General features: G+C 48.3%; 8 protein-coding genes across 8 annotated transcripts; 5 read left to right on the top strand and 3 right to left on the bottom strand.

Moving 5' to 3' along the window:
• Nucleotides 1-11900: 11900 nt before the first annotated feature.
• On the top strand, nucleotides 11901-12899 carry CLAFUR5_01852 (Pyrrolopyrazine biosynthesis cluster protein F; the record flags this gene model as incomplete). The annotated part of the gene is made up of 2 exons (XM_047901000.1): nucleotides 11901-12161; nucleotides 12219-12899. The coding sequence occupies 2 exons, from the start codon at nucleotides 11901-11903 to the stop codon at nucleotides 12897-12899; spliced, it is 942 nt and encodes a 313-aa protein (XP_047755364.1).
• A 422-nt stretch (nucleotides 12900-13321) lies between these two features.
• Nucleotides 13322-13664, top strand: CLAFUR5_01851 (uncharacterized protein; the record flags this gene model as incomplete). The annotated part of the gene is made up of 2 exons (XM_047900999.1): nucleotides 13322-13570; nucleotides 13632-13664. 2 exons carry the CDS (start codon nucleotides 13322-13324, stop codon nucleotides 13662-13664), a joined length of 282 nt encoding a protein of 93 aa, XP_047755367.1.
• Nucleotides 13665-14136: 472 nt separating this feature from the next.
• On the top strand, nucleotides 14137-14709 carry CLAFUR5_01850 (6-methylsalicylic acid decarboxylase atA; the record flags this gene model as incomplete). Its single annotated transcript, XM_047900998.1, has 1 exon — nucleotides 14137-14709. One exon carries the CDS (start codon nucleotides 14137-14139, stop codon nucleotides 14707-14709), a length of 573 nt encoding a protein of 190 aa, XP_047755366.1.
• Nucleotides 14710-14902: 193 nt separating this feature from the next.
• CLAFUR5_01849 (Geranylgeranyl transferase type-2 subunit alpha) lies at nucleotides 14903-16143 on the bottom strand (the record flags this gene model as incomplete). Its single annotated transcript, XM_047900997.1, has 3 exons — nucleotides 14903-15898; nucleotides 15954-16067; nucleotides 16135-16143. 3 exons carry the CDS (start codon nucleotides 16141-16143, stop codon nucleotides 14903-14905), a joined length of 1119 nt encoding a protein of 372 aa, XP_047755120.1.
• Nucleotides 16144-16845: 702 nt separating this feature from the next.
• CLAFUR5_01848 (uncharacterized protein) lies at nucleotides 16846-17247 on the top strand (the record flags this gene model as incomplete). Its single annotated transcript, XM_047900996.1, has 1 exon — nucleotides 16846-17247. The coding sequence occupies one exon, from the start codon at nucleotides 16846-16848 to the stop codon at nucleotides 17245-17247; it is 402 nt and encodes a 133-aa protein (XP_047755121.1).
• A 1486-nt stretch (nucleotides 17248-18733) lies between these two features.
• On the top strand, nucleotides 18734-20605 carry CLAFUR5_01847 (uncharacterized protein; the record flags this gene model as incomplete). Its single annotated transcript, XM_047900995.1, has 1 exon — nucleotides 18734-20605. One exon carries the CDS (start codon nucleotides 18734-18736, stop codon nucleotides 20603-20605), a length of 1872 nt encoding a protein of 623 aa, XP_047755106.1.
• A 331-nt stretch (nucleotides 20606-20936) lies between these two features.
• Nucleotides 20937-21886, bottom strand: CLAFUR5_01846 (MFS siderochrome iron transporter 1; the record flags this gene model as incomplete). Its single annotated transcript, XM_047900994.1, has 3 exons — nucleotides 20937-21173; nucleotides 21225-21517; nucleotides 21568-21886. The coding sequence occupies 3 exons, from the start codon at nucleotides 21884-21886 to the stop codon at nucleotides 20937-20939; spliced, it is 849 nt and encodes a 282-aa protein (XP_047755107.1).
• A 33-nt stretch (nucleotides 21887-21919) lies between these two features.
• Nucleotides 21920-22804, bottom strand: CLAFUR5_01845 (Major facilitator-type transporter hxnZ; the record flags this gene model as incomplete). Its single annotated transcript, XM_047900993.1, has 2 exons — nucleotides 21920-22664; nucleotides 22716-22804. 2 exons carry the CDS (start codon nucleotides 22802-22804, stop codon nucleotides 21920-21922), a joined length of 834 nt encoding a protein of 277 aa, XP_047756256.1.
• Nucleotides 22805-24005: the final 1201 nt, after the last annotated feature.

The following is a 24005-nucleotide window of genomic DNA, read 5'->3' as shown; positions in this document are numbered from 1 at the left end:
CGTGTATTGTTCCGCTGCTTGCTATATGACCGAGGTAATCTGTTCCGCTGCTTGATCTAGCTGAGCTGTCGTCTCGAGTTCTCTATGCTGTGGTAGGTTCGCTATTAGGAAGCCTCTTATGTCGTCCTAGCGTGCCTTCTTCTAGTTACGGCGTGGTTCGTTTGCTGGCTCCTCTATCGCCTTCACCCCTAGCGTCGTTTGGATAGGGATATGGTCTGAGGAGGCTTCTAGCGCGTAGTTCGGTCGGCATTGGACTAGTCTCTCTTCAAGTTCTCGTGATAGAAAGCATAGGTCGATCGTGCTTGCACTAGTACGGGCCTTCCACGTCTCTGTTCCCTTTGGTATTACTAAGGCCATTCCGTAGCGTGCGGTTATGTCCAGTAGCTTCCCCCCTAGAAATGCGTGCGGGGGAGTGAATTCGAGTCCCCACTGTAGGTGGTGGAGGTTGAAGTCGCCGAGGAGTACTTGCTTCGTGTCTTGGCTTAGGGTCCGCTCTAGGTGGGCGAGGGTTCCTAGTTCCCTACTCGTCCGACCCCGCGGTGGCGGGTTGTAAACGTTATGGATCTGGATAGGGCCTTGTGTCGTGTCGATCTGGATTGATGTTATGTCTCCTAGGTTGCCCTACTGCGGTAGTATAACCTTCCACGACTCAAGGTCTATAGTCTTGCTTACGTATATACATGTCCTCGGGATGACGCCTCGTTGGCCCGCGATTACGGTGTGGTATCTCCGGTCATTACAAGTGGCTAGGAGTCCTACGTAGGGGTTGATCCATGGTTCCTGTACCGCAATAACGTGGTGCCGTAGCGGGTCTAGCTCTTGTAGAAAGTGGCGCTAGACCTTGTCCCTACTTTTGTTTACGTTGTACTGTACGATAGTGATGTCGTCGTATAGTATCATTCGTTATCCGTGAGGTCCATTTCCGTGCTGACCTACTATGTCTCCTGAGCCTGTATCTCGCTGTCCGGCTGGCCCTGGGGCCGCTAGGGCGCCCCAAAGATTCGCATTTGGCCTAGTTCGTTGGCTGCCCGGTTAAGGTGTCGAGGCCGACCGGGAGGTGGATGCGTTTGCGGTTAGGTTCCCTTGTTCGTCTCTTCTGCCCTCTTCCTTTTGCTCGGCTCGAAGCCCTTGTACACGGTAGGTCCCTCCTGTTGTCGTTAGGGGTACCTAGCTAGTGTAGAGATCCTTGCTTGTCTCGCTCGTTCTTGTGCTGCTATTCTAGCCGGGCATTAGCTTGAATACGCTGGGTGCCTTCTGCCGCAGCATGCGCACCTGCTCTCCTTTTTTGGGCATTCCCTTCCCTAGTGTGGGCCTGCGCAGTGAGGACACCTTGGGGTCTTCTCCCCGCATTTTGAGGCTATATGACCGTACTGTTGGCATTGGAAGCATTGTAGTACCCTATGGCTGCTCTAATGGATCTCCGTGTCCATTCTCTCGCAGTTCCAGAATAGCCTATTGTCTAATATCTGGTTAGCTTGTTCCGCTGTCTCTACCCAAATAATAAGCGATGAATGCGTCTTTTCTCGGTCTACTGTCTTGTGCAGCCATGCCGCCTTCGTTAGTCGTACTCCTAGGGAGGTGTTCTGGTTCTGTACTTGGAGGTGGGGAAGGTCTTCGACCTTGAATGTCCTAGGGACCCCGTGGGCGATGACGGTATACTGTTGGTGGGAGACTCGTGCCGACTTCGCGACTTTAGTAGTCCACTCCTTATAGGTCTCCAGCTTTCGTCTATCAGACTCTTGTACGGTAAAGAGTCTTACTACGCCTGTGGCTTCTACCCTCGCCCCAACTACCTCCTTTTGGCCGATTCTGTCGACAATCTCCTTGCTTGTTAGGGCTACGATTTCTTGTTTCTCCGCCGGATCAGTAATGTATAGGCGTACCGCCTTACTTTCCTTCGGAGGGGGTTGATTCTTGCCTGCTGCTACTGTTGCCTATGTAGTTGGTTTCTAGGCTGCCTTCTGTGTTACTTGTTGGATTGTCTTCGGGATTTGGTATGATAGCGCTTTTAGCGCTCCTAGTAGCTGTGCTATAGTGTTCTTATATGCCCGGGCTAGGTGTTCGTCATCCCCTAGTAAGTTCTCCGCCTCCGTATATAGGGTCGTCCACGCTGTGTTGTTTGTCGTTAGCCTCTGCTTTCTGTATAGTGGGCCTTGGCTTGTGTCCTGGGTTTTTTCTTGGTTTGTTCCCCGGTTTGACTCTTAGTGCAGAATGTTCGCAAGGCTATAGCTCTCGTTGGTTGCTATCCTTCGCTGTTGTTCGGGGTCGCGCTTCCTAATTGGGCAGTTGTCCTCCGCAACTCCGCAATTCTAGGGTCTGCCTTCAGGGGAAGGGGACCTCGGTTTTGGGGGTTTTTTTTTGTATCACAATTGCGCCGCCGCTAGCGTAGGCGGGTCGCTACTGCTTGAGTAGATTGCTCGTCTTGATAAGGGCTATCGATTGAATGGTCCTCGTCCTAGTACCCGAGATTTTTCGAATCAATCCCTCGCCACTACTACTATATAAAGGACATAGCTACTAATAGGTTAATAAAGCCCCTTAATAGCTAGTAGTTCCAAAACTTTATAAGGTAGCTCTAGCTTACGTAAAGGGATTATAGGAGACTATATAGCCTAAGTAGGAGTGTTAAGAACATATAGGCCGTAGGACAAGTATATAGGTGTAGGTATGTTATAAAACTAGATCACGTAACTAGGGTTTGCTAGCCTATAGGCTAGTAAATATCCGGACACCTAGTATCTATCTATACTAACACCGGCGATACTATATATAGATATACGCTGTCCTATTAGGTCCTTCTTCGTCTTTTGTATAATCCGCCGTCTTCTACTACTACGTAACTCGTACCTATTTAATAGGTACCGAAGCTCTTCCTCGACTTAAGTAATAGCTACTATAACGGACTCCTTCGCGGAGTTTATACATCGCTACGATAGAAACGAAATCACGACTCGTATAGGCTAGGTTAGCTACCGTAGAGGATACGATAATACTAAGATTAACGAATACGATACCGGACTAACGAAGATAGATACGATAGACGGTATAGAGGATAATATAGAGGATAACGCCGCGTTTGTAGCGGCTATACTACGAGCTTAAGGGACTGAGCGCGATTTTGAAGGGGGGGTAGTGTTACGGCCCTAGGCCTAGCGAATATCTAGCTAGTACGTAGGTCACGTGACCGCGCGTACTAGCGTAGCACCTCGGCTTATATATAGCATCGGCGTACCTCGCGCTCCTCTTTCCTACGTACCTAGCTACTTTATATTAACACGACTATAAACCGTTATAATAGGAAAGCTAATATAAGGATAACCTAGCTCTTAAGCTTACTACTACCTAGCTACTATATAGCTAGGGATACTATTATAGCTTAGCTAAAGATAGATTATAAAAGGACCTTAAAGATCCTTAAAGCTTAAGAAGCTAGGTTAGATCCCTCGAAGGCTAAGTATAGTATAGTAGCTACCTAGATCACGCCCTTAGGTCTAGTAAGACCACTCTCCTACCTTCTCTATAAGAAGGATCATCTGATTAAGGACTACCCTAGTCTACCTAAGGTAAGAAAGGTCCTTAGATCTTATTCCTAACTACTATCTTCCTAGAATATAACATATATTAAGAGAAAGAGAACTCTACTACCTACTTTAAGGAGGACACTAAGAGAGAAGTCCTCTATAGAGGAACTTAAGAAAATAGTAAAGAAACTTAGCTCTAATATACTATCGCTCTAGAAGAACTAGGCCTAGTCTTATACCTCTAAAGCAAAGAAGACTAGAAAAGGTTTTTCCACCCAAGAGTCACGTGACTTATATAGCTCATCCCTAGAGACAATGTCTAATGATGATGAGTATAATGAAGTGGCTTACTCAACTATAGAAGTCTAAGGCAAGTTCTCCTCGTTAGAGTAGTTACTTAACTCCTATACTTTATCCTATATAACTAACTAAAGCTACCTCTTTAGATCTATAACTCCCTTAATAAGGAGGAAATGGATCAAAGTAGGGGGTAGGTTTTTATTAGCCACTTATATTAGGAATATAGAGATGAGTAGGAGAGCTAGTAGAAAAGTTGTTTTAGAAGATATCCTACTTATACCTAAGCTAGGAGTAAACCTAGTTTTATAGAACTAGTTTAGCAAGTAGTTTAGTGTTCAACCTCTATTATTTTCTCTTGTTTCCCCCTCTAGTAAGACTGTTGTCTAGACAAAGCTCCTTAGAGGGGTTCTATTCATTAATAGGATTTCTCCTCTCCTATAAGAACGGGTATATTACTTATTATATACACTACTAATAGAGAATGCCTTTATGACTGCTTAATTAGAGACCGACCTAAAGTAGTAGGAGCTTTAGTATAGAAGATTTGTATACTTTAGGAAGAATTTGCTCTAGAATCTTTATAAGGTAATATATTAAATAGGTACGAGTTACGTAGTAGTAGAAGACGGCGGATCATACGAAAGACGAAGAAGGACCTAATAGGATAGCGTATATCTATATATAGTATCGCCGGTGTTAGTATAGGTGGATGCTAGGTGTCCGGATGTTTGCTAGCCTATAGGCTAGCAAACCCTAGTCACGTGATCTAGTTATATAACACACCCACACCCACATGCTTGTCCTACGGCCTGTATGTTCTTAACATAATAGACTTAAAAGAACCTATTCCTATCCCTAAGGATGGCTTTCACCAGTGTAGAGTATGTTTAATAGTAAAGATAAAGAAGTATAAAGGCAAAGTTATAGAGAGAAGACCTAGAAGACTTGCCCTTATATCTATTGACATATGTGGCCTACTACCAATCTCAAGACTAGGATTCAAATACTAGCTTAAGATTGTTAACAACTTCTCTAGGAAGAAGTGGACCTTTCCTCTTAGGAAAAGAGAAGATGCTCTAGTTACTCTCTAGAACTAGAAGATCAAAGTAGAGAGGAAATCATTAGCGTAGCTGAAAGTAGTAAGACTTGATAATACAAAAGAACTTATTACATTAGTGAAGTAGTAGGAGAAGGATTTAGGGATTAGGCTCGAGCCGACTAAGGCATACAACTCTCTACAGAATAGACCAGTTAAGAGGTCAATATAAACCTTAGAGGACTCTATAAGGGCAATGCTTGAAGAGGCTAAAATGCCGGTTGAATTTTGGCCTAAAGCACTAGAGGCCTAAACTTATATAAGGAACAAACTACCAAATGGCCTAGATTACGATAGGTTTAAGGTTTTACTAGATAAGGCTTTTGATAGTATCAAACCGACTATTAACCATTTAAAAGTTTAGGAATACAAAGCTATTGTCTATATAGACACAAGATCCCAACCTTAATAGGCAAGAAGTGACAAGCTAATAAATAGGGGTAAAGAAGCAGTGTTTATTAGGTATATTAAAAACACAGCTAAAGCCTAGCTCTTTTAGGAACTAGACATAAGAGCTGTTAAACAACACACACATAAATAGACTTCTTTAAGGACCAGCCTGGAGGTGATGTAGGTCTCAATGTTCTAACATTGAATCTACTAAGCAGTGTACTAGCTAGGAAGCCCTTAGGAAGGCCGAGGAAGAACGTATCCTTAGGACAATCTACCTACTATTTAGGCGTCTATTAAAGCACCCCCGAAATAGATCAGCTAATTAAGAGCCCTAAAGTCGCTTAGCCGAGAAAGCTGTTTGTATAACTTCCCTAACCTCCGGAGAACGTAGGGGAATTTCAGAAAATCGATTAGCTAATTAAGAGAAGCTCCCTAGGTCCCTAGGAAATAGACGTTACTAGGTCATAAGTAACGGTCCCTAAATCATCCCTTAGAAAGAGAAAGGCTGACTATAATGTTAAGGGCTATAACATGAAATAGAAAGCCCTAAAATCTATAGTCCCTAAGTCCGAACTAACTACTAAAGTAGGAGAAGCAATAGACCTCTTAGAGAACCTTACTGCTTTTCACTAAGCTTTCTTTGTAGCTATGTAATTAGTGGACAGTTCAATACTATAGGATAGCGAATTCCTAGAAGAAGTTAAGGAAATGGCCTTTGTAGTAACTGTAGAAGCTATTGTATATAAGCAAGAGGTCCTAATTTCAAAATCCTATAAGGATACTATAAATAACAAGAAATGGGGACATCTTTAGAAGGAAGCAATCTAAAAGGAACTAGATGCTCTATAGAGTAACAACACCTAGGAACATTCTGTTCTACTAAAAGGAGCAAATCTAGTTATATCAAGATAGGTCTTTGATATTAAGAGAAGTATTAGTAGAGCTATTAAAAAGTTCAAGGCTAGACTAGTTATAAGGGGCTTCTCACAGAAGTTTAGTATTAACTTTATAGAGACATTTACACCTATAGTAAGACAGGATACCCTTAGGGTATTTATAGCTATTATATATAAGAAGGATCTTCATCTTTACCAAGTGGATATAAACAATGCATTTATAGAAAGTACCCTCTATAAAGACATCTTCATGTTACTACTACTAGGAGTTGAGCTTCTACTAAACATAGTGTTCAAAATCCTCAAAAGCTTATATAGACTTAAGCAAGTAGCTAGAGATTAGAATCAACTCTATGTGTCAAAGCTTAGAGAGATTGGATTCATATAGTCAGAAGTGGATCTATGCCTACTTATCTATAAGAAGAGGGAGATCATAATCCTTATATATATAGATAACATTCTAATTGCTATACTAAAGTTAACAGATATTCTCTAGTTCAAAAGAGAACTTAGTAGGATCTTCAAGATTAAAGATCTAGGTGAACCTAAAAAGATCCTTAGCATAAGAGTCATAAGGGACAGGAAGAGAGGAATCCTAAAACTTGACTAAGGACACTTTATTAGGGACAGCCTAGCTAAGATAGGAATGAACTATAAGAAGGTAGCACCTACACACTTACCTATAGATAGCTATAAGGCCCTTAAACCTTCAAGCCATATAGATAAGAGGTATAACAAGGCAGAGTACTAGAGTATCAATAGTACTTAGATATAGCTAGTAATAATTATAAGGCTAGACATTGCTTTTGCCCTAGGAAGGATAAGCTCATTTGTAAGTGACCTATCTACCTACCACATAAAGGCTTTGAAGAAGATCACTAGGTACCTAAGATCATACCCTGATCTAGGACTTCAGTTCTTAAAGTCTAGAAAAGGACACCTTATTAGATACTGTGATTCTGATTATATAATAGATAAAGTAGACAGAGTCTCAATCCTTAGGTATATCTTCTTCCTCTATAGGGCACTAGTTTCTTAGATGAGTAAGAAGCAAAAGTCTGTAGCAACATCTATAATAGAGGCTGAATATATAGCTATGAATGTATATACGAAGCAGTCCCAATTCCTGGCTTCACTGCTAAGAGAAATAGATTGTCTAGAGTTAGTAGGAGACTGTTCCTATCAACTAAGAATTACTAGAAACTAGGAGACTATATCAAATTTGAGACTAGTCTAATTAAGAGGTGATAATCAAGCTGCCCTTACCCTAGTAAAAGATGTACATGTTTATAACAAGTCGAAGTACATTGACATTGCCTATAACGCTATTAGGAAGCTTTAGTAGAGGAGGCTTATTGCTGTTAAGTACACCCTAACCTCTAAGATAGTTATAGACGGGTTTATAAAACCAAAGACTAGTCTACACTTCTAGAGGTTTGTAAGCTAGCTTAACCTGTCATAAAAAGGTCCAAGTACTATTAACAGGAAGTGAGCAGACTGTAACCTCCTATACGAGATGAGTGGGAGTGTTAAGATGTAGCATCTTAAAGGGAGTCAACAATTAGGAAGTGATCTGGTAGCCTAAGGCATCCACAATGACTCAGCTTGTAGGGAGATACCTTCTCTCCCCTTTAGCTTAAATAGACATCTAACACAATTAACATATTGGTTCCTAATATATTGCTGTATACTCGTGCTATTAGTCAGTTAAAGATTGATCTCTTACTCCACTCCGCTACTATCTACCCGTACCTATTTAATATAAAGAGAACTTTAAGCTATTTCAATTAAATAAGGTAGAACTCCCTTAATCCTAGGGGTAGTAGCCCACTTTATAGATCGTTAGAATAGCCTTAATAAGGGCTTTCGAATATATCGTATTTAGCGATACGAGTCGGTATTACGGTACAATAATATATATATATATATATATTGTTTATTAAGCTATTGTAGTACCCTTTAGCCTATATAGCTATTCTACGTACTTCTGTCTTACGAAGGGGAAACCGCTCGCGGTGAAAACCCCTCTCCTCTTCTATACTACTATTGTCCGTTATTTACCTTCCCGCTTTCCTTATAGAGGGTATACTAGTATTATAAGCCTACCCTAATAACTACCTTGTCTATATCTCCTTAGTCTCCCTCCTCTTCTCTATCTACTCCTCCGTCTCGCTAGCTAGTTTAAACTAGGTAAGGTATCCTTATCTTAGGACCTAACGTACTATCCTCTATACGTCGCTCTTATTCGTAACGATCGACTAGTAGTCGCGTCTAGCTACTCTCGCTCTCTATATACTGCCTAGAGGTGATATAGGTCTTAATGCTCTAACATTGAATCTACTAAGCAGTACACTAGCTAGGAAGCCCTTAGGAAGGCCGAGGAAGAACGTATCCTTAGGACAATCTACCTACTATTTAGGCGTCTATTAGAGCACCCCCGAAATAGATCAGCTAATTAAGAGCCCTAAACTCGCTCAGCCGAGAAAGCTGTTTATATAACTTCCCTAACATCCGGAGAACGTAGGGAAATTTCAGAAAATCGATCAGCCAATTGAGAGAAGCTCCCTAGATCCCTAGGAAATAGACGTTACTAGGTCACAAGTGACGGTCCCTAAATCATCCCTTAGAAAGAGAAAGGCTGACTATGATGTTAAGGGCTATGATATAAAACAGAAAGCCCCAAAATCTATAGTCCCTAAGCCCGAACTAACTACTAAAGTGGGAGAAGTAATAGACCTCTTAGAGAACCTTGCTGCTTTTCACTAAGCTTTCTTTACAGCTATACAATTAGTGGACAGTTCAATACTATAGGATAGCGAATTCCTAGAAGAAGTTAAGGAAATGGCCTTTGTAGTAACTATAGAAGCTATTGCATATAAGCAAGAGGTCCCAATTCCAAAATCCTACAAGGATGCTATAAATGACAAGAAATAGGGACATCTTTAGAAGGAAGCAATCTAAAAGGAACTAGATGCTCTATAGAGTAACAACACCTAGGAAAATTCTGTTCCACTAAAAGGAGCAAATCTGGTTACATCAAGATGGGTCTTTGATATTAAGAGAAGCATTAGTAGAGCTATTGAAAAGTTCAAGGCTAGACTAGTTACAAGGGGCTTCTCGCAGAAGTTTGGTGTTGACTTTATAGAGACATTTGCACCTACAGTAAGACAGGACACCCTTAGGGTGTTTATAGCTATTGTGTGTAAGAAGGATCTTCATCTTCACCAAGTGGATGTGAACAATACATTCACAGAAAGCACCCTCTATGAAGACATCTTTATGTTACTACTACTAGGAGTTGAGCTTCCACCAAACATAGTGTTCAAAATCCTCAAAAGCTTGTATAGACTTAAGCAAGCAGCTAGAGATTGGAATCAACTCTATGTGTCAAAGCTTAGAGAGATTGGATTCATATAGTCAGAAGTGGATCTATGCCTACTTATCTATAAGAAGAGGGAGATCATAATCCTTATATATATAGATAACATTCTAATTGCTATACTAAAGTTAACAGATATTCTCTAGTTCAAAAGAGAACTTAGTAGGATCTTCAAGATTAAAGATCTAGGTAAACCTAAAAAGATCCTTAGCATAAGAGTCACAAGGGACAGGAAGAGAGGAATCCTGAAACTTGACCAAGGACACTTTGTTAGGGACAGCCTAGCCAAGATGGGAATGAACTATGAGAAGGCAGCACCTACACACTCACCCATGGACAGCTATGAGGCCCTCAAACCTTCAAGCCACATAGATGAGAGGTGTGACAAGGCAGAGTACCAGAGTATCAATGGTACTTGGATGTGGCCAGCAACAATCACAAGGCCAGACATTGCTTTTGCCCTAGGAAGAATGAGCTCATTTGTGAGTGACCCATCCACCTACCACATGAAGGCTTTGAAGAAGATCACTAGGTACCTAAGATCATACCCTGATCTAGGACTTCAGTTCTCAAAGTCTGGAAAAGGACACCTTATTAGATACTGTGATTCTGATTATGCAATGGACAAAGCAGACAGAGTCTCAATCCTTGGGTATGTCTTCTTCCTCTATGGGGCACCAGTTTCTTGGATGAGCAAGAAGCAAAAGTCTGTAGCAACATCCACAATGGAGGCTGAATACATAGCTATGAATGCATATGCGAAGCAGTCCCAATTCCTGGCTTCACTGCTAAGAGAAATAGATTGTCCAGAGTTAGTGGGAGACTGTTCCCATCAACCAAGAATCACTAGAAACCAGGAGACTGTATCAAATTTGAGACCAGTCCAATTAAGAGGTGACAATCAAGCTGCCCTCACCCTGGTGAAAGATGTACATGTTCATGACAAGTCGAAGCACATTAACATTGCCTATAACGCTGTTAGGAAACTTTGGTGGAGGAGGCTTATTGCTGTTGAGTACACCCCAACCTCTAAGATGGTTGCAGACGGGTTTATAAAACCAAAGACTAGTCCACACTTCCAGAGGTTTGTAAGCCAGCTGAACCTGTCATAAAAAGGTCCAAGTACTATTGACAGGAAGTGAGCAGACTGTAACCTCCTATACGAGATGAGTAGGAGTGTTAAGATGCAGCATCTCAAAGGGAGTCAACAATCAGGAAGTGATCTGGCAGCCTAAGGCATCCATAATGACTCAGCTTGTAGGGAGATACCTTCTCTCCCCTTTAGCTTAAATAGACATCCAACACAATCAACATATTGGTTCCTGATATATTGCTGTATACTCGTGCTATTAGTCAGTTGAAGATTGATCTCTTACTCCACTCCGCTACTATCTACCCGTACCTGTTCAACAGCTTTTAGAATAACGAGTATCGCTACTAAATTCGAGGCGATCGCTAATTAGTCTAAAAAGGTTTAGAAAAGTCATAATTAGCTAGGATAGCCCGCTAGCTCCGGATCGGTAAATCTTACTCCGTATACGTAAAGTAGTAATAACGCCCTTCGCTTATCTTATAAGGCTCTACCGGCTTTTAACGGTATTATTTCAATCGGAGCTTAGGAATACCGATATAGCGGCGATACTAAGGTAAGAATTACGGAATAAGTAATCTAAGAGAGAGCTCTATATTCCGGAGGGTACCAAGGGGATCCTCGGAGCCAAGACAACTAAGAGCCTCATTAAGCGTAGCGACCGAGCAGCTACACCGTAGCGACGTGTGAGCTTGCGAACACTCGCACGACTCGAGCGTAGGTGTTGGCGTTAGCGAGGGAGTGGAGCTCTATTACCAGCCCTTAACCAGCCTTGGTGCTCTCTGTGATTGGTCAACTTTCAAGTTTTAGTGGCACGTGATCTACCGCGCTGTACCTGTTGGCGAACTCGTAAGAAACACCTGCTCGTGTTGTTAATGCATCTATTGTCGTAACACGTCGATTATGGGTAGCGTAACGCTACCTTCAACGAAGCCAGAAAGGGATAGTATAGAGCTCCACTCCGCTACGCTTACCCTTGGAGGCTCACAACCGCCAACAGCACATTTTAAAAGATGGTGTCCGCACGTATAGTAGCGTGCGGTATAGATTGTAGTAGTACTAGGCTACCTGGTCGATCTAGCGCCGAGCACTCGTGCACTCCTGATAGTCAAGGTAAATTCGTAGCGTGACAACATGGCGTTCAGATGTCGTTCAGCGCAGCTCTGTGCTTGTACAATGCAATCACTTCGAGCAGTAAACAGCACACCGCCAAGACTCGTTCACGATGGGACAATGGCAGCAGAATCGGGCTTTTCTCTTCAGTCACCCAAGGACAGCATCTAACCTGTTGACACGGATGCTGTCTGCACAGCCGGATTGGCAGGTGTCCGACTATCTATTCTTCGATGCGTTCCAGTACACTCGAGACGCTTTTTGGGGTGTAGACTTGGACGACGCACCTGTATCGGCCAGGCAAGAACACGACAAACTCATGGATCAAGGCCACGAGCGACTCGGTGAGGTTCTGTGCTCATCATTGGCAGATGTGCGTCCTTCCAAGAGTTCGAGACGTCTATACCAGAGACAGACTAACCCCTTACAGCGCAAACATCTCCTACTGAAAGACCACGCGCATCTTGTGCAGCCAGTAGAGACAACCTACGATGATACGGAGACTGCTCCAACAGCACAGCTGAACTCCACAATCGGAAGCTATGCGCAAACATGGCGCACGAATCCAACAGTGTTTTCGGACAGCTTAATGCTGTCCTGGACGCCAATCATCTTGATCCGCAACCCAATACTGATCTTCGAAAGCTGGCTACGAGCAGAAGGCGACCCATATCCCGACCTCGAATCGCAATATGCCAACATTTACACAACGCTTCGCTTCCAACGCTATATCTTTGACTGGTACGCATCTCACCCAGACACACCCCTTGAACCCATCGTATTGGATGCGGACGATGTCATTGAGCGGCAGCATGTGGTCGAGAAACTTTGTGACGCTATTGGCATGGACAAGGAAAAATTGCTCTATACTTGGGAATCCACTCCCATGCCAGCGAAATTCCAGGCGAATGAAAGGTTCAAACGCTTTCTGCAATCGATACAGAACTCTACTGGGGTCGATCGGAGCAAGGTCTCGGGGAATGTTACGCTTGATGATAGAGAAGAACAATGGCGGGAGACGTTTGGCTGGGACAGAGCACTTACGCTTGCGAGAAGGGTGAGAGAGTCGTGGCCGGACTACGAGTATCTGCACTCTATGCGTCTTCGCTGACACTCAGATGGAGATGCTGGGGGTCAGCAAGCAGCATTCCTAGCATGACTCTCCAGCTGTTGCATTTTACTTAGCATTGGATGCAGAATTCGAGGAGTCAATAGAGCTGGTCTTGTCCTGGACGACAAACTATTGCTATCTGCCGATATGGTCCTGTCCCAGTGCACTTTGATCTCTCGGCAATGAAGTCTTTGCTGAGCACTGACGTAACATGCAGCATAAGGTTCGTATCAACACCTAAGAGCTCAGCCATATGCAGCTAGTAGTACCACCGAACTAGCTGACCAAAGATCGGCCAACTCCACGCCCACGAGTGCATCATATGTGGCCATTCGATATGAAGCTTCATCATCAGTCACCATGGACAATCGCAACGTGCCTCACCAAGACAGAGCTTTCATCCCATACATACCGCCAACACGATGGACACACCGATCCGCATCGCAATAGTAGGTGGCAGCATCGGAGGCTGTAGCCTCGCCAATGGCCTCCTCCCGCTCCAGCACATCACCTTTGATGTCTTCGAAAGCAAGGAGAACTTTAGCGAACGCGGTGCTGCAATTGCTATGCACACGAATGCTCTCGCTGCACTGAGGTGTATGGGCATCGATGCTGACCGAATCCTGAGAGATGCTCGGGCGGTCAAGCGAGATGTATTGCAGACTATTGTTGTATGTCAGTCCCCCCTCTTGAAGCAGTTCATCTCAACGTTGTTGACAAGTGGATTTGTAGGGCTGTGGTGCGAACGCCGGTGAGGAGTTCTGAGAGACAATCGAGGGTCCTTGGGGTGTTGGTACAGTCATCCTCGTTCACCACTTGACGATACCGCGAGCCTGCTAACACATTATTAGGACGACAACAACTCTTGTAGGAACTCGTCAAAACGCTTCCCGAATCCCACCTCCACAGCAACAAGAAGCTGATCTCCATCGCTGAAGACCCTGCCAACAGCACAGCCCCCTTGACTCTGTGCTTCGAAGACGGCACCACGCACACCGCCGACGCAGTGATAGGCTGCGACGGCTAGTGCTCCAAGATCCGCCACATAATCCTCGGCGACACTCACAAAGCCGCAGCGCCCGTCTTCGCCAGGTTTTGGGACGCTCGCGCGCTTCTGCCCATCGACCGAGAAATCGAGCAGCTTGGCACAAATCTGGTCGATCCTCGAAAACAACAACTTACAGCCGTGGCTGGCAATGGCTGCTTCACGCTTTCAGGACCGATCAACGAAGGCAACATGTTCTTCATCACCGTCTCCGGCTCCGCGCCGGACGGGTGGGACAGCTCCGTGTGGAAGTCTGAGATCGATCGTGAACATCTCGAACGAACGTTTGAAGGGTGGGATGAGAAGTTGAAGACGGGAGCAATCGATGCTGTGATGACCAGCGGGCCGGGTGTGACGTTCAATCAATGGGAATCTGCACCGGCACCGACGTATCATCGTGGAAGGATTTGTATGATGGGAGACGCCGCTCATGCGACATCGAACTGGCTGGGCCAGGGAGCTGCGATGGCAATGGAGGATTGTGCGGTCTTGGTGAAGCTGTTCGAGCTTGTTGAGGATCGGGAAGATGTTGATGCAGCGTTCGAGGTTTTCGACAAAGTGCGGCGTGGTGGAAGAGCTGACATGGTCATCGCGCAGAGTCGACTGCTGGGGCAGATTTTGACGGGCCAGAAAGGTCTGGATCGTGTGGCAGTGAAGGAACATGACATTCAGGCAAAGCGGGAAGAGATCCGGTTGTACGATGTGACAGAGCAGTTGCATGAGGCGCAAGATTGCTTCCGTAAGCTCAAGTTGGAGAAGGTGTAAGACGACGTTCGAAATTCCACGTCCAGGTACGTGAATGCATGACACATGACTTGCACCATGGTAGCAAGCTTTGTAATAGCTCGGCGGCTCCCAAGAGACCGAAGTCATGTTGGTGTCGTGGGGCCAGTATGCAGATGAGGTGTGGTATTGACATGCGATCTTCACACAGTTGTGATGTTCAGCCTCTCGTGGCTCATAGCTTCAGCTTCCTAGCCAAATCCCCCCACCTGCCGTCTCGCAGAGGATCAATCTTTCTCAACTCATCTAGCCAGCTCTTCATTTCCACAGTGGTGACCTTCTTGTTGCCCGCGTCGACCTCAAGATATCTGCTAGAGTACTCCAGCAGTGCCTGATAGATGTACTTGCAATCCTCAGCCCCATCGAGCATTTCCCTCACACTGTCAATCTCCTGCTCCAGGTATTCCAGCCTTTCTGCATTGCCCACGTTGGCCAGGATCTTCGGTGCCTTGGGGTTCCGCTCATCGAACGTGGACATCAAGAACTGATGATAGAACCACAAGCTCTGGTCGTAAGGATCTGTGTACAAGGCTTCGGTGATGAGCTCAAACTCGGCGTCCAACAGTTTCTTCCTGTCCTCAACATCCGCAGTCCTCTCATCTAGCAATCGCGGCATAAGTTGTCCCCGATTGTGCCACGCACTGAAATTGCTCAAGTTGCTCCTGATCATCTTGGCGGTGTACTCAAACTCCGGCTCGACCATGCTCTTCTCGCGCAGACGCTCGATCTGCTCCACGACCTCTCTTCGGTAACCCCATCCGTGGAAGTTGCGGCTGTCGAGCGAGAGCATCTTGCTCACGAGGCCCAGCTCACCCTGCCATAGTTCAAGAGCGGCGCGGGGCGGGATGTAGGTGGCCGCGGAGGTGAGCAGCCAGCGGCGGTGGTTCCAGATCCAGTAGCATTTGGGGTACTGCCTGAGGAGTGGGATGAGGAACTGGAGGTCTTCTTTGATCAGAAGGAGGATCTCGCGCTGGGGTATGGTGAGGCCAGCTTTCTCGGCTGCTTCGGCATCTTTGGCTTCAACGTGGGCGTCGGTGTTGTTCAGGTCTCGTGCGAAGACGTCTGCGAGGATCACGCGGCGGTGGTTCCATGTTGTGTAGTACTCCGGGTTCTGGGAGAGGAGTGACGAGGTGAGCTGGAGGGCGGTGGACGAGTAGTCTGCTGCCTTGATCTGAGCACCACCATCAGCACAGCACTTCCGCAGGCCAGCATTGCGGTGGCCATACCTTCTCAGTCACCTGACGCTCGAGGCTCTTGTAGTGTTCGATCTGCTTGCGCTCGTTCTCGCGGGCCTGCTCGCTCTTGTCGACGCTTGCGCCAGACACGCGGGGAACTCCGTGCTGGCCACGTCAAGTCAGCTTTCCCTCCGCGACATCACCTCGCCCTCCCACCATCACAAACACTCACACTTGCCATCGCCACGCCTCACGTGCTGTGGCGATCGGATCGGCTGTGTAGCTAGGGGAGATTGCAGGAGGTGAAGCCGGCTGATGGCTTTGAAGGCAGCGACATTCAGCATGGAGAAAGACGGCCGGCGTCACGTTCTTGCTCCTACATGTACGTCGCTGCTTCGCCATGCTGACAGCATTTGCATCGCCTTTGTGCAGCGGCACGGGTTTGATACAGTATACAGTATACTAACCAGCAGCGATACCAACCGGCCGACTGCGCAGTCTTCTCCACGCCCGGTCGCGCATCTGCATTACCCACGACCGACAGCATGGCACCTTAGACTGTCCTCAAATCTGGACCCAGGCACTGCAGCGGCTCCGGATGCTCGGAATTTCTTATAACTATTCATATCCAGATGCAACTCTCGACGACTGGTCTTCCATGTCTGTCGCCACCGCCTTGGAGCATGTTCGACTCAGGCAGTGATTCTGCTGAGCCATCAGGCAGTGATTCTGCTGAGCCTTCAGACCAAGAGCACATTCGATGCTCGTCGGCTGCGATTCCTGTGCACATATCGCGCGCTGCGACTACTGCGCTCACAACGACGACTGTCCCACCAAAGCCTTCTGGTGCTAGTGTCACGGGATTACCTGGGAGGAAGACTTCGCAGATCACCTCAGTTGGATCGAGTACTCGCCATCGTCATCTCGTACCTCCTTGCCCAACATGTCCACCGACTGCGAACCAAGCGTGCGAGACTTTGGACGACCCAACGTTACCTTCGACGGTGGAGTGTCGCTGCGACCGGGACAGAAATCTTTGCCCGTTGACCTTAGACATTGCAGCACACTCAACGTTGATCGCTTGCCAAGCAGAAGGTCGTCGCTCGAGCTTGGAGGACCAATCGAAGCAGCTGCGACATCATACTACAATGGACCACCAGATGACAGAGCCGAGGAGACGCCCTCAATCGTCGCATCAACGACCTCCCGAGATGCATCGCCAAGTCCTCAGAACCCCGAGCGACGACTCACTCGTCAGAAAAGCACCATTCAGAGTGTCAACTCAACCAGGACCCTCTACAAACTCAAGAACATCCGAATGTTCAGCAGTCCACTTCGAAGATAGCGTACTTGGAAGGCAGGGCAACGTGCCAAGCGCCAAAACGAGCAGGATTCCGCAGCTCGTGGGATCGAGTCAGATCGCGCAGACAACAGGGTCGTCGGACAACGATACAGCGTTGGCCAGCACCCGTACGGATCCCACTCTGTTGAAGACCACAGAAGACAAATGCGGCGACGGGGTCATTGCAAAACTTGCCACTACAGTGCCTCCAACAGCACAATCAACTCGGTTGGCTCGCAAATCATTTACGTACCAACGACGCAATATGTCCGCCAAGTTGGAGACAGCGAAGAAGTCACCCCAATCCCTCTTCCTGGAAGCAGTGAAAGGACAGTCTGGAAACCAGTATTGTGTCCAAGCTCTTCAACGCGAGACTTGGCCGACGAGCAGCGGGGCAGGCCAAGAAGCATTGGAAGTAACTCTGGCAGGCCAAGCGGCGAGCGTTCTGCCAAAGCATCGCCAGAACGGCCGGAACGTAAACAAGTCAGAAGAAAGCTCGCGAGCTCAGAAGAGCCCACAGGACCATCCGGCCCAAAGACACGGGCATCAATGGGGCTTGCTGCCCAAGACAACTCCCCCGTCCGTCAAGAGATGTCCTCGAAGCGAGCAGGAGAGCAGCCAGATGCTACGGAGCGATGCTCAAGACACACCCTTAGCGAGTCTGATATCACTGAAGACTCCGTCGACCAACCACTTCCAACAAACCTCAAGTCGAAGTATAACACAAGGCACAGTCTACACAGACAGCGTTCGGACCTCTCACGAACCAGTGGATTCGACCCCAGCAGGCAACCCCCGTCATTTTTGCGAGCAGACTCGCCAAGCAGCATCAAGAGCTCGCATATCTGAAGAATTTGCTCACAGCCCAACCTCGTCTGCATACAGTCACCCCGAGTGGCGTAGTAGTGAGGACGGCTACGATACACCACTTACGAGTGAATGCTCGTCACCATTGAAAGGATCCTCTTCACCACACAAGGCACGTCCCGCTCTAGATTTCGACGTTGTACAATTTGATGGACCTGCAGATCATGAGGAACAATGCTACGAGCATGAACTCGAATCTGATTCGGTAGGTGAGCATAACGAACGTTCTCCCGGAGACGAATCCGGGCACCGACCTGTATCTCGACCGTCGCACACGCGTGTCGACCTCACGGAACCTATCGAGGGTACGGATGCTGTTCTGGAATCCAGCGACGCTGTGGAAGATGTAACGCCACTGGCAAAGGCATGCATAGCAAAAGGCTCACACACTGCATATCCCTTTCCGCAGACACGCAGCCAAGCGACGCCGCTGTCTCTCCAACGACATCCCAGCCAGCTGCTTGGCCATGTTCAGCGCAATCCATCACATCGTCGTCGAAGTGCCCGGGCAGACACGTTGGAATCTGTGGACCGCTTTATTCCTGCCCGTAGCGGAACTCCTTCGAAGGAGGCACTACTGGTACGTAAATCGACGAGAACTCCAAGAAGCGGCGCTACAAATATGTCCCTAGAATCATCACGTACCGCAGACCCTTTCGGACCAACTCCCGCGCGCACGGCTAGAATGGCAGAGCGGTATGCTACGCTGCGGCGATTTCCCTTTGGAGCTGGTCCACCATCAAGAGCCGCTACTTTGGTGCCAGACGCCAGACCTGGAAGTCCCCGTGCTATCAGTGCTGGTGCAGTCTGGTCCGTTGGCGGCACAATCGTGACTGAAGGAGTCGCCAGTGTCACCGATAGAAGAGGCGGCAGAGTAACAAGTGGTACCAGCGCTCCACATTACACAGCCGGCTTTCTCCATCGTCAAACACCAAGCGAGGATGAGGTGCAGCACAGTGAGCGCTTGGCGGTCGCGATGGATATAGAGCGGAACGCGCGGATGTTCACAACGCCTCCTTCGCCCTCGGCTTCTAGCTTCTCAACACCTCGACGATCTCATAGCAGTAGTGGACGGAGCAGTACATACTGGAGCAACAACTCGTGGCAGACGGACACCCCTCCGTCATCGCCAAGATCATCCCGGCGCAAAATCAAAGACGTCCCTGCGATACCGTTTCGAGTCTTGGACGCGCCGCAGCTTCGGGATGACTTCTACTGTTCGTTACTTGCGTACTCTCACACTATGCAATGTCTCGCTGTCGGGTTGGGTCAGCATGTCTATCTATGGTCAGAAAATCGCGGTACCACTCCTACGCACATACCCGACTCTTTGACGGCACCCTTCGGCGCTCATGTAACGTCTTTGTCCTTCAGCTCCGCAGCAGGCGCCAGTGCGATTTTGGCCATCGGCCGTGCTAATGGCCAAATCACACTCTGGAGCCCACTAGACTTCAATCCTCGATTCAGCAGTGACCAGCCCGCGCCGGTGTCGTGCGTGTGCCTCCGGCCGAATCCAGTCAAACGCCCTTCCGTCCGTAAGCCGGGCGTGATGGTGAACACTGAAGAATTGCTTGTGGGCGATGAGGCCGGCCACGTTTACTATTACTCCATCGAGTGGCCCACGCAGAGCGAAGTTGATTTGTTCGACTGGCAAGGGAGCATGAGCCTACTGGCGAGGCTCGAGTGTCACACACAGCAGATCTGTAGTATGGCATGGAGCGGCGACGGCGAGTACTTTGCCACGGGTGGTAACGATAATCAGATGTTTCTCTACGAAAGCAAGAGACTGCTCAGAACGCAAGGATCAGGCACTGCAGTGGCTACTGTGACTGTTCGGAATGGCACACCGGGAGGACCTACACCTCTTGTCCAGAATGGCGTGCGTGCCATCATGCCTGGTCAGGAGAAGCACCTCTTCACCCTCAACGCTGCGGTCAAAGCTATTGCGTTTGCGCCTTGGCAATCCAGTCTGATTGCTGCCGGTGGTGGGAGCAATGACCGCTGCATTCACTTCTTCCACGCAATGTCTGGAGCCACCCTCGCCACGATCGATTGCTATGCTCAGGTCACTTCTCTCGTCTGGAGTGAGAGGAAGCAAGAGATTGCTGTAACGTTCGGTTTCGCACAACCAGAGCATCCGTATCGCGTGGCAGTCTTCGCATGGCCGAGCTGTCGCAGAGTGGTTAGTATCCCGTGGTGGGGAGAAGAACGTGCTCTGTCTGCGGTAGCATATCCTGGAGGTCCTCATGGCGGGCCTGGGCAGCCGAGGCACGCGGGGGACAGATCGATACCGATGTCTGGACAGGCGCGACGCACACGAGAGGAGGGGTGCCTTGTTGTTGCAACGAGTGATGCGTCGATCAAATTCCATGAAATTTGGCCTGACAGGAGCGAGCAAGGGCGTGATAAGGTTGATCGTGCAGCGCTGGGCAGTGGTTCGATACCAGAGGATAATCTTTCGCCTACACTAATGCGCGGGGCGGCGATAAGGTGAATTGGCGGGATGGCTAGACCTGGACGATGATGGTAATGCTAATATGACCTGAGCACGTTTCCTCTGCTTGGAAGAGGTGGTGAAAGTGTAGAAGGAAGTACCTAGTGAATACGATGATTTGCATTTCAACTTCTACTCTCTCCTCGTCTTCTCCTGAAAAGTGCGGATTATGAAGTTCTCGCGATAAGTAAGCATGATCTTGTATCGACGTGCAGTATATGCTCATCAACCAATAAGGGTATCATCAGCTCCCGACAAGGCCCGTTTGCTCCTCGTCAATGCCCAACCGGTACAACTTGCGCCACCATCATCAGTAGTTTCATCTACGGCGCTACAATGTCTGCCGTCCACGAGTCTCTATCGGCAGGCAAAGCATCGCCAGAAATGCTGCGAAGAAGAGACCTGCAGATGCGTAGATTGGCGCCTTCGGATCGAGAGCGCCGGCATTGACTGCCACGATGGGTGCACAGAGACCGGCGAGTCGGTTGAGTGTGCTGGAAATGCCAGTTCCCGTACCACGGTTCGGCGCGGGGAAGACTTCGGGCGTGTAGGCATAGAGAACACCGTACTGTGATGCTGTTAGCTGGTGCTCAGAAATGGTGAGATGGGGATCGCTTACCATGATGTTTTGGAAGAAGGCTTCGAGAGAGCTCATGGCCAACTGGTATCCTGAGGTAGTGCCTCGTGTGAAGAGGATGAGGAAGATGCCGCTGAGGAGGGTTGCGATCGCCATCGTGCCCTTGCGGCCAATGTACTTGATGTTGACGGTGTAGCATGCGAGGATACTGCCAGGGACACCGACTACGGAGGTGATGGCGTAGTCGCGGTAGGTTGTGTTCTCCGAGACAGCTTGGCCACCGGCAGTCGAAAGGTATTGAGGCAGGAAAGCATTGAAGAGTGGATAGCCCATGCCTGCAGACCGTTAGCTTGACACAGTAGCTTCTGTACTCACATTTACTTACCGATCGTGGTCCAGATAAACCAAAGCAGGGCGGTGTTCAGTCCCAACTTCCAGCCACTGAACAATGGTGCAATACGCTCTGGGCCAAACTTGCCCAATTGTCGCTTGATGATCTCCGTGACGCTTAGCTTCTTCTGCTCTGGCGAATCCTCAGGATGCCCACCAATAGCGTTCAGGACATCTTCTGAGAGCCACGTCTTTGCGCCGTTGAAGTAAGCGATGCCGTGCACGGCTGCAACAGCCTCAGCTTGGCGACCGCGAGACAAGAGGAACTTTGGCGATTCGAACAGGTAGAAGAGGAGGAACCGGCAGAGGAACATGGCGAAGGTGATTGCGCCAATGGTGAGCACGAATTATCGCCATCCCCAGTGAGTCGGGTAGTTTGGAATAAAGGCCCAGGCGAGCAGGGAGCTAACCAGTTGACCAACGGGCCACCAGATTGACAGTAAAGTGAGGAGGTTGCCACTTGCGAAGGGGAGGAATTCGAGGAATAGAGCGCCATCAACGGGAAGATTCCCACCAACACCTAGTCCAATACATGCATAGAGCGCGGAAGTTCCGATCCAGTTTGGTCCCGCCGCGGCAGCAAGGCCAAAAGCTCCAGCAAGGAAAAGAGTGCAATTGAAAGCCATTTTGCGACCAATAATATCCGAGGCGATGCCCCAGAAAGAGGCTCCGATGCAGAGACCTAAGAACAGAGATAGAGTGGTGTATCGTACAGTGTTGCTGTCGACACCGAATTCTGTGCTCAAGCTGGGCAGCGTGAGAGCAACACCTTGGAGCCACAGATTGTCAGCAAACCAACCGAAGCCGGCCAGGGTGAAGAGCTGCCATTGATAAGTTCCCATGCCGATGTCTTGAATGGCCTTGTTGACCACTTTCGACTTGATATCGTAACTCGTGTTGGTCCCGCTGGCAGCGATGTCATGATTGATCTCGTCTCGGAGACTCTCAAGAGTCAATGTTGGGGTGCCATCTGGTGTTGACCGCACAGAAGGTGGAGTAAGGTCGCCCTTCTCGTTGTCGTGCTTCTCAGAGTTAGTGCCCACGCTTGATCTGCGAGCATTTTCTGCTGCTACAGAGTGATGACGCTCGGCTCTGGGGTTGTGATAATTAGCATTAATTTATAGTACCTTGAACGATACTTACTGCTCGAGGGGAATCAGCACTTCCGCAAATTTAGAAGCGTCGTGCTTCGCGAAAAGGTGCTCAAGACTGAATCTCAACATGGAAGGCATGGTTGCTGCGTAAGATTCTTCACTTTTACAGTCTAGAGGTTCTGTCGTCAGATGTCGTGTGTCGATCGATCGTATGTGTCGCGTTGGGGCATCAACTATGAGGCAAGAAGGCCGAATATGCTGCGTATGGGAAGTCGCGTTGGGGGTTGTCGCCTGCGGAAAAAGATACCCTTAAAGATGTCCTCGAAAGTGTCCTCAACGATGTCCTCAAATCGTTCAAGCTTCTTGAGTGTCGCCTGGGATCCTCACGTCGGTCGTTTCGTGCAGTTGCTTTGGCTCGGATTGTCGATGATATGACGAAGCACGATCACCAAGTGCACCTCACTTGCGCAGGCTGACAGCGTGACGTTGAGATGTTAACCAAATATGGTACCAGTGAAGTACTGAACTCGTCAGTGTGGCCGATGCCGAAGGTGTTGCGATGCGCCGAGACAGATCTGAATCCGTCCAGGGTGTGTTATTGTTCGGAGGAAGGCTGAACCGGTGAAGAGCGAGGTGCTACCGAGGACTTGAAGAAGAAAGGTCTTTTTGAAGTGCTCGGCCCAATGGCCACGAGGTCGGTTCAAGAGCGTGTTCAACGTTAGTCACGCAAAGTCAAAGAGCGAATAGCAGCTGATGGGTTTGCCTCCCAGCGCAAAGTTGTTCATATCCGGATCCTGAGGACACCCACTTGTGCCACCAGAGTGGATTAGCCGCGATGCTCGACGGCGCTCGTCGCTGCAGGATCGTTCACGAGCACTGCAAGCGCGTCTGGCCATGCTAAGGTTTGTGAGGAGTGACCTATCCTCGGCGCTGGAAATCGAAGCTTGTAGCTCTCACTACAGTCATCCATCGCGGCCGTCTGCAACTATCACATGTTTGTCTGACGCGGTCCTGGCGCTGCGGTCCCGTGGGACAGCGACTGTGGGCTGTGGAAAGAGGGAGTCGGCGTTGGTGCACGGCGTTCGTCTCAACAGAGGTTTGGCTCGCATCCATGGATGTCTCATTGGTTGAGACGTGATCCTTGGCATTGACGCCGAGTACCGAGAAGTGCTTCTCACTGCTTGAGGCGTCACTTTGTGTAAGCATAATTCAGCCTCAGCACGCTGCCGACTCTCGCGCTGAGCACCACTTCATCACTCCGCGAGGAGAGCCCGCACCGCCCCGGACTGCTGGAGATGGAAGGATCTGCAGTCGTGTCTGGGCACATCTGATGAAGAGA

This window comes from Fulvia fulva, chromosome 1, assembly GCF_020509005.1.
Source record: "Fulvia fulva chromosome 1, complete sequence".
Taxonomy (NCBI): domain Eukaryota; kingdom Fungi; phylum Ascomycota; class Dothideomycetes; order Mycosphaerellales; family Mycosphaerellaceae; genus Fulvia; species Fulvia fulva.
The sequence above is the reverse complement of the archived record's forward strand: the minus strand, read 5'-3'. Positions and strand labels throughout refer to the sequence as shown.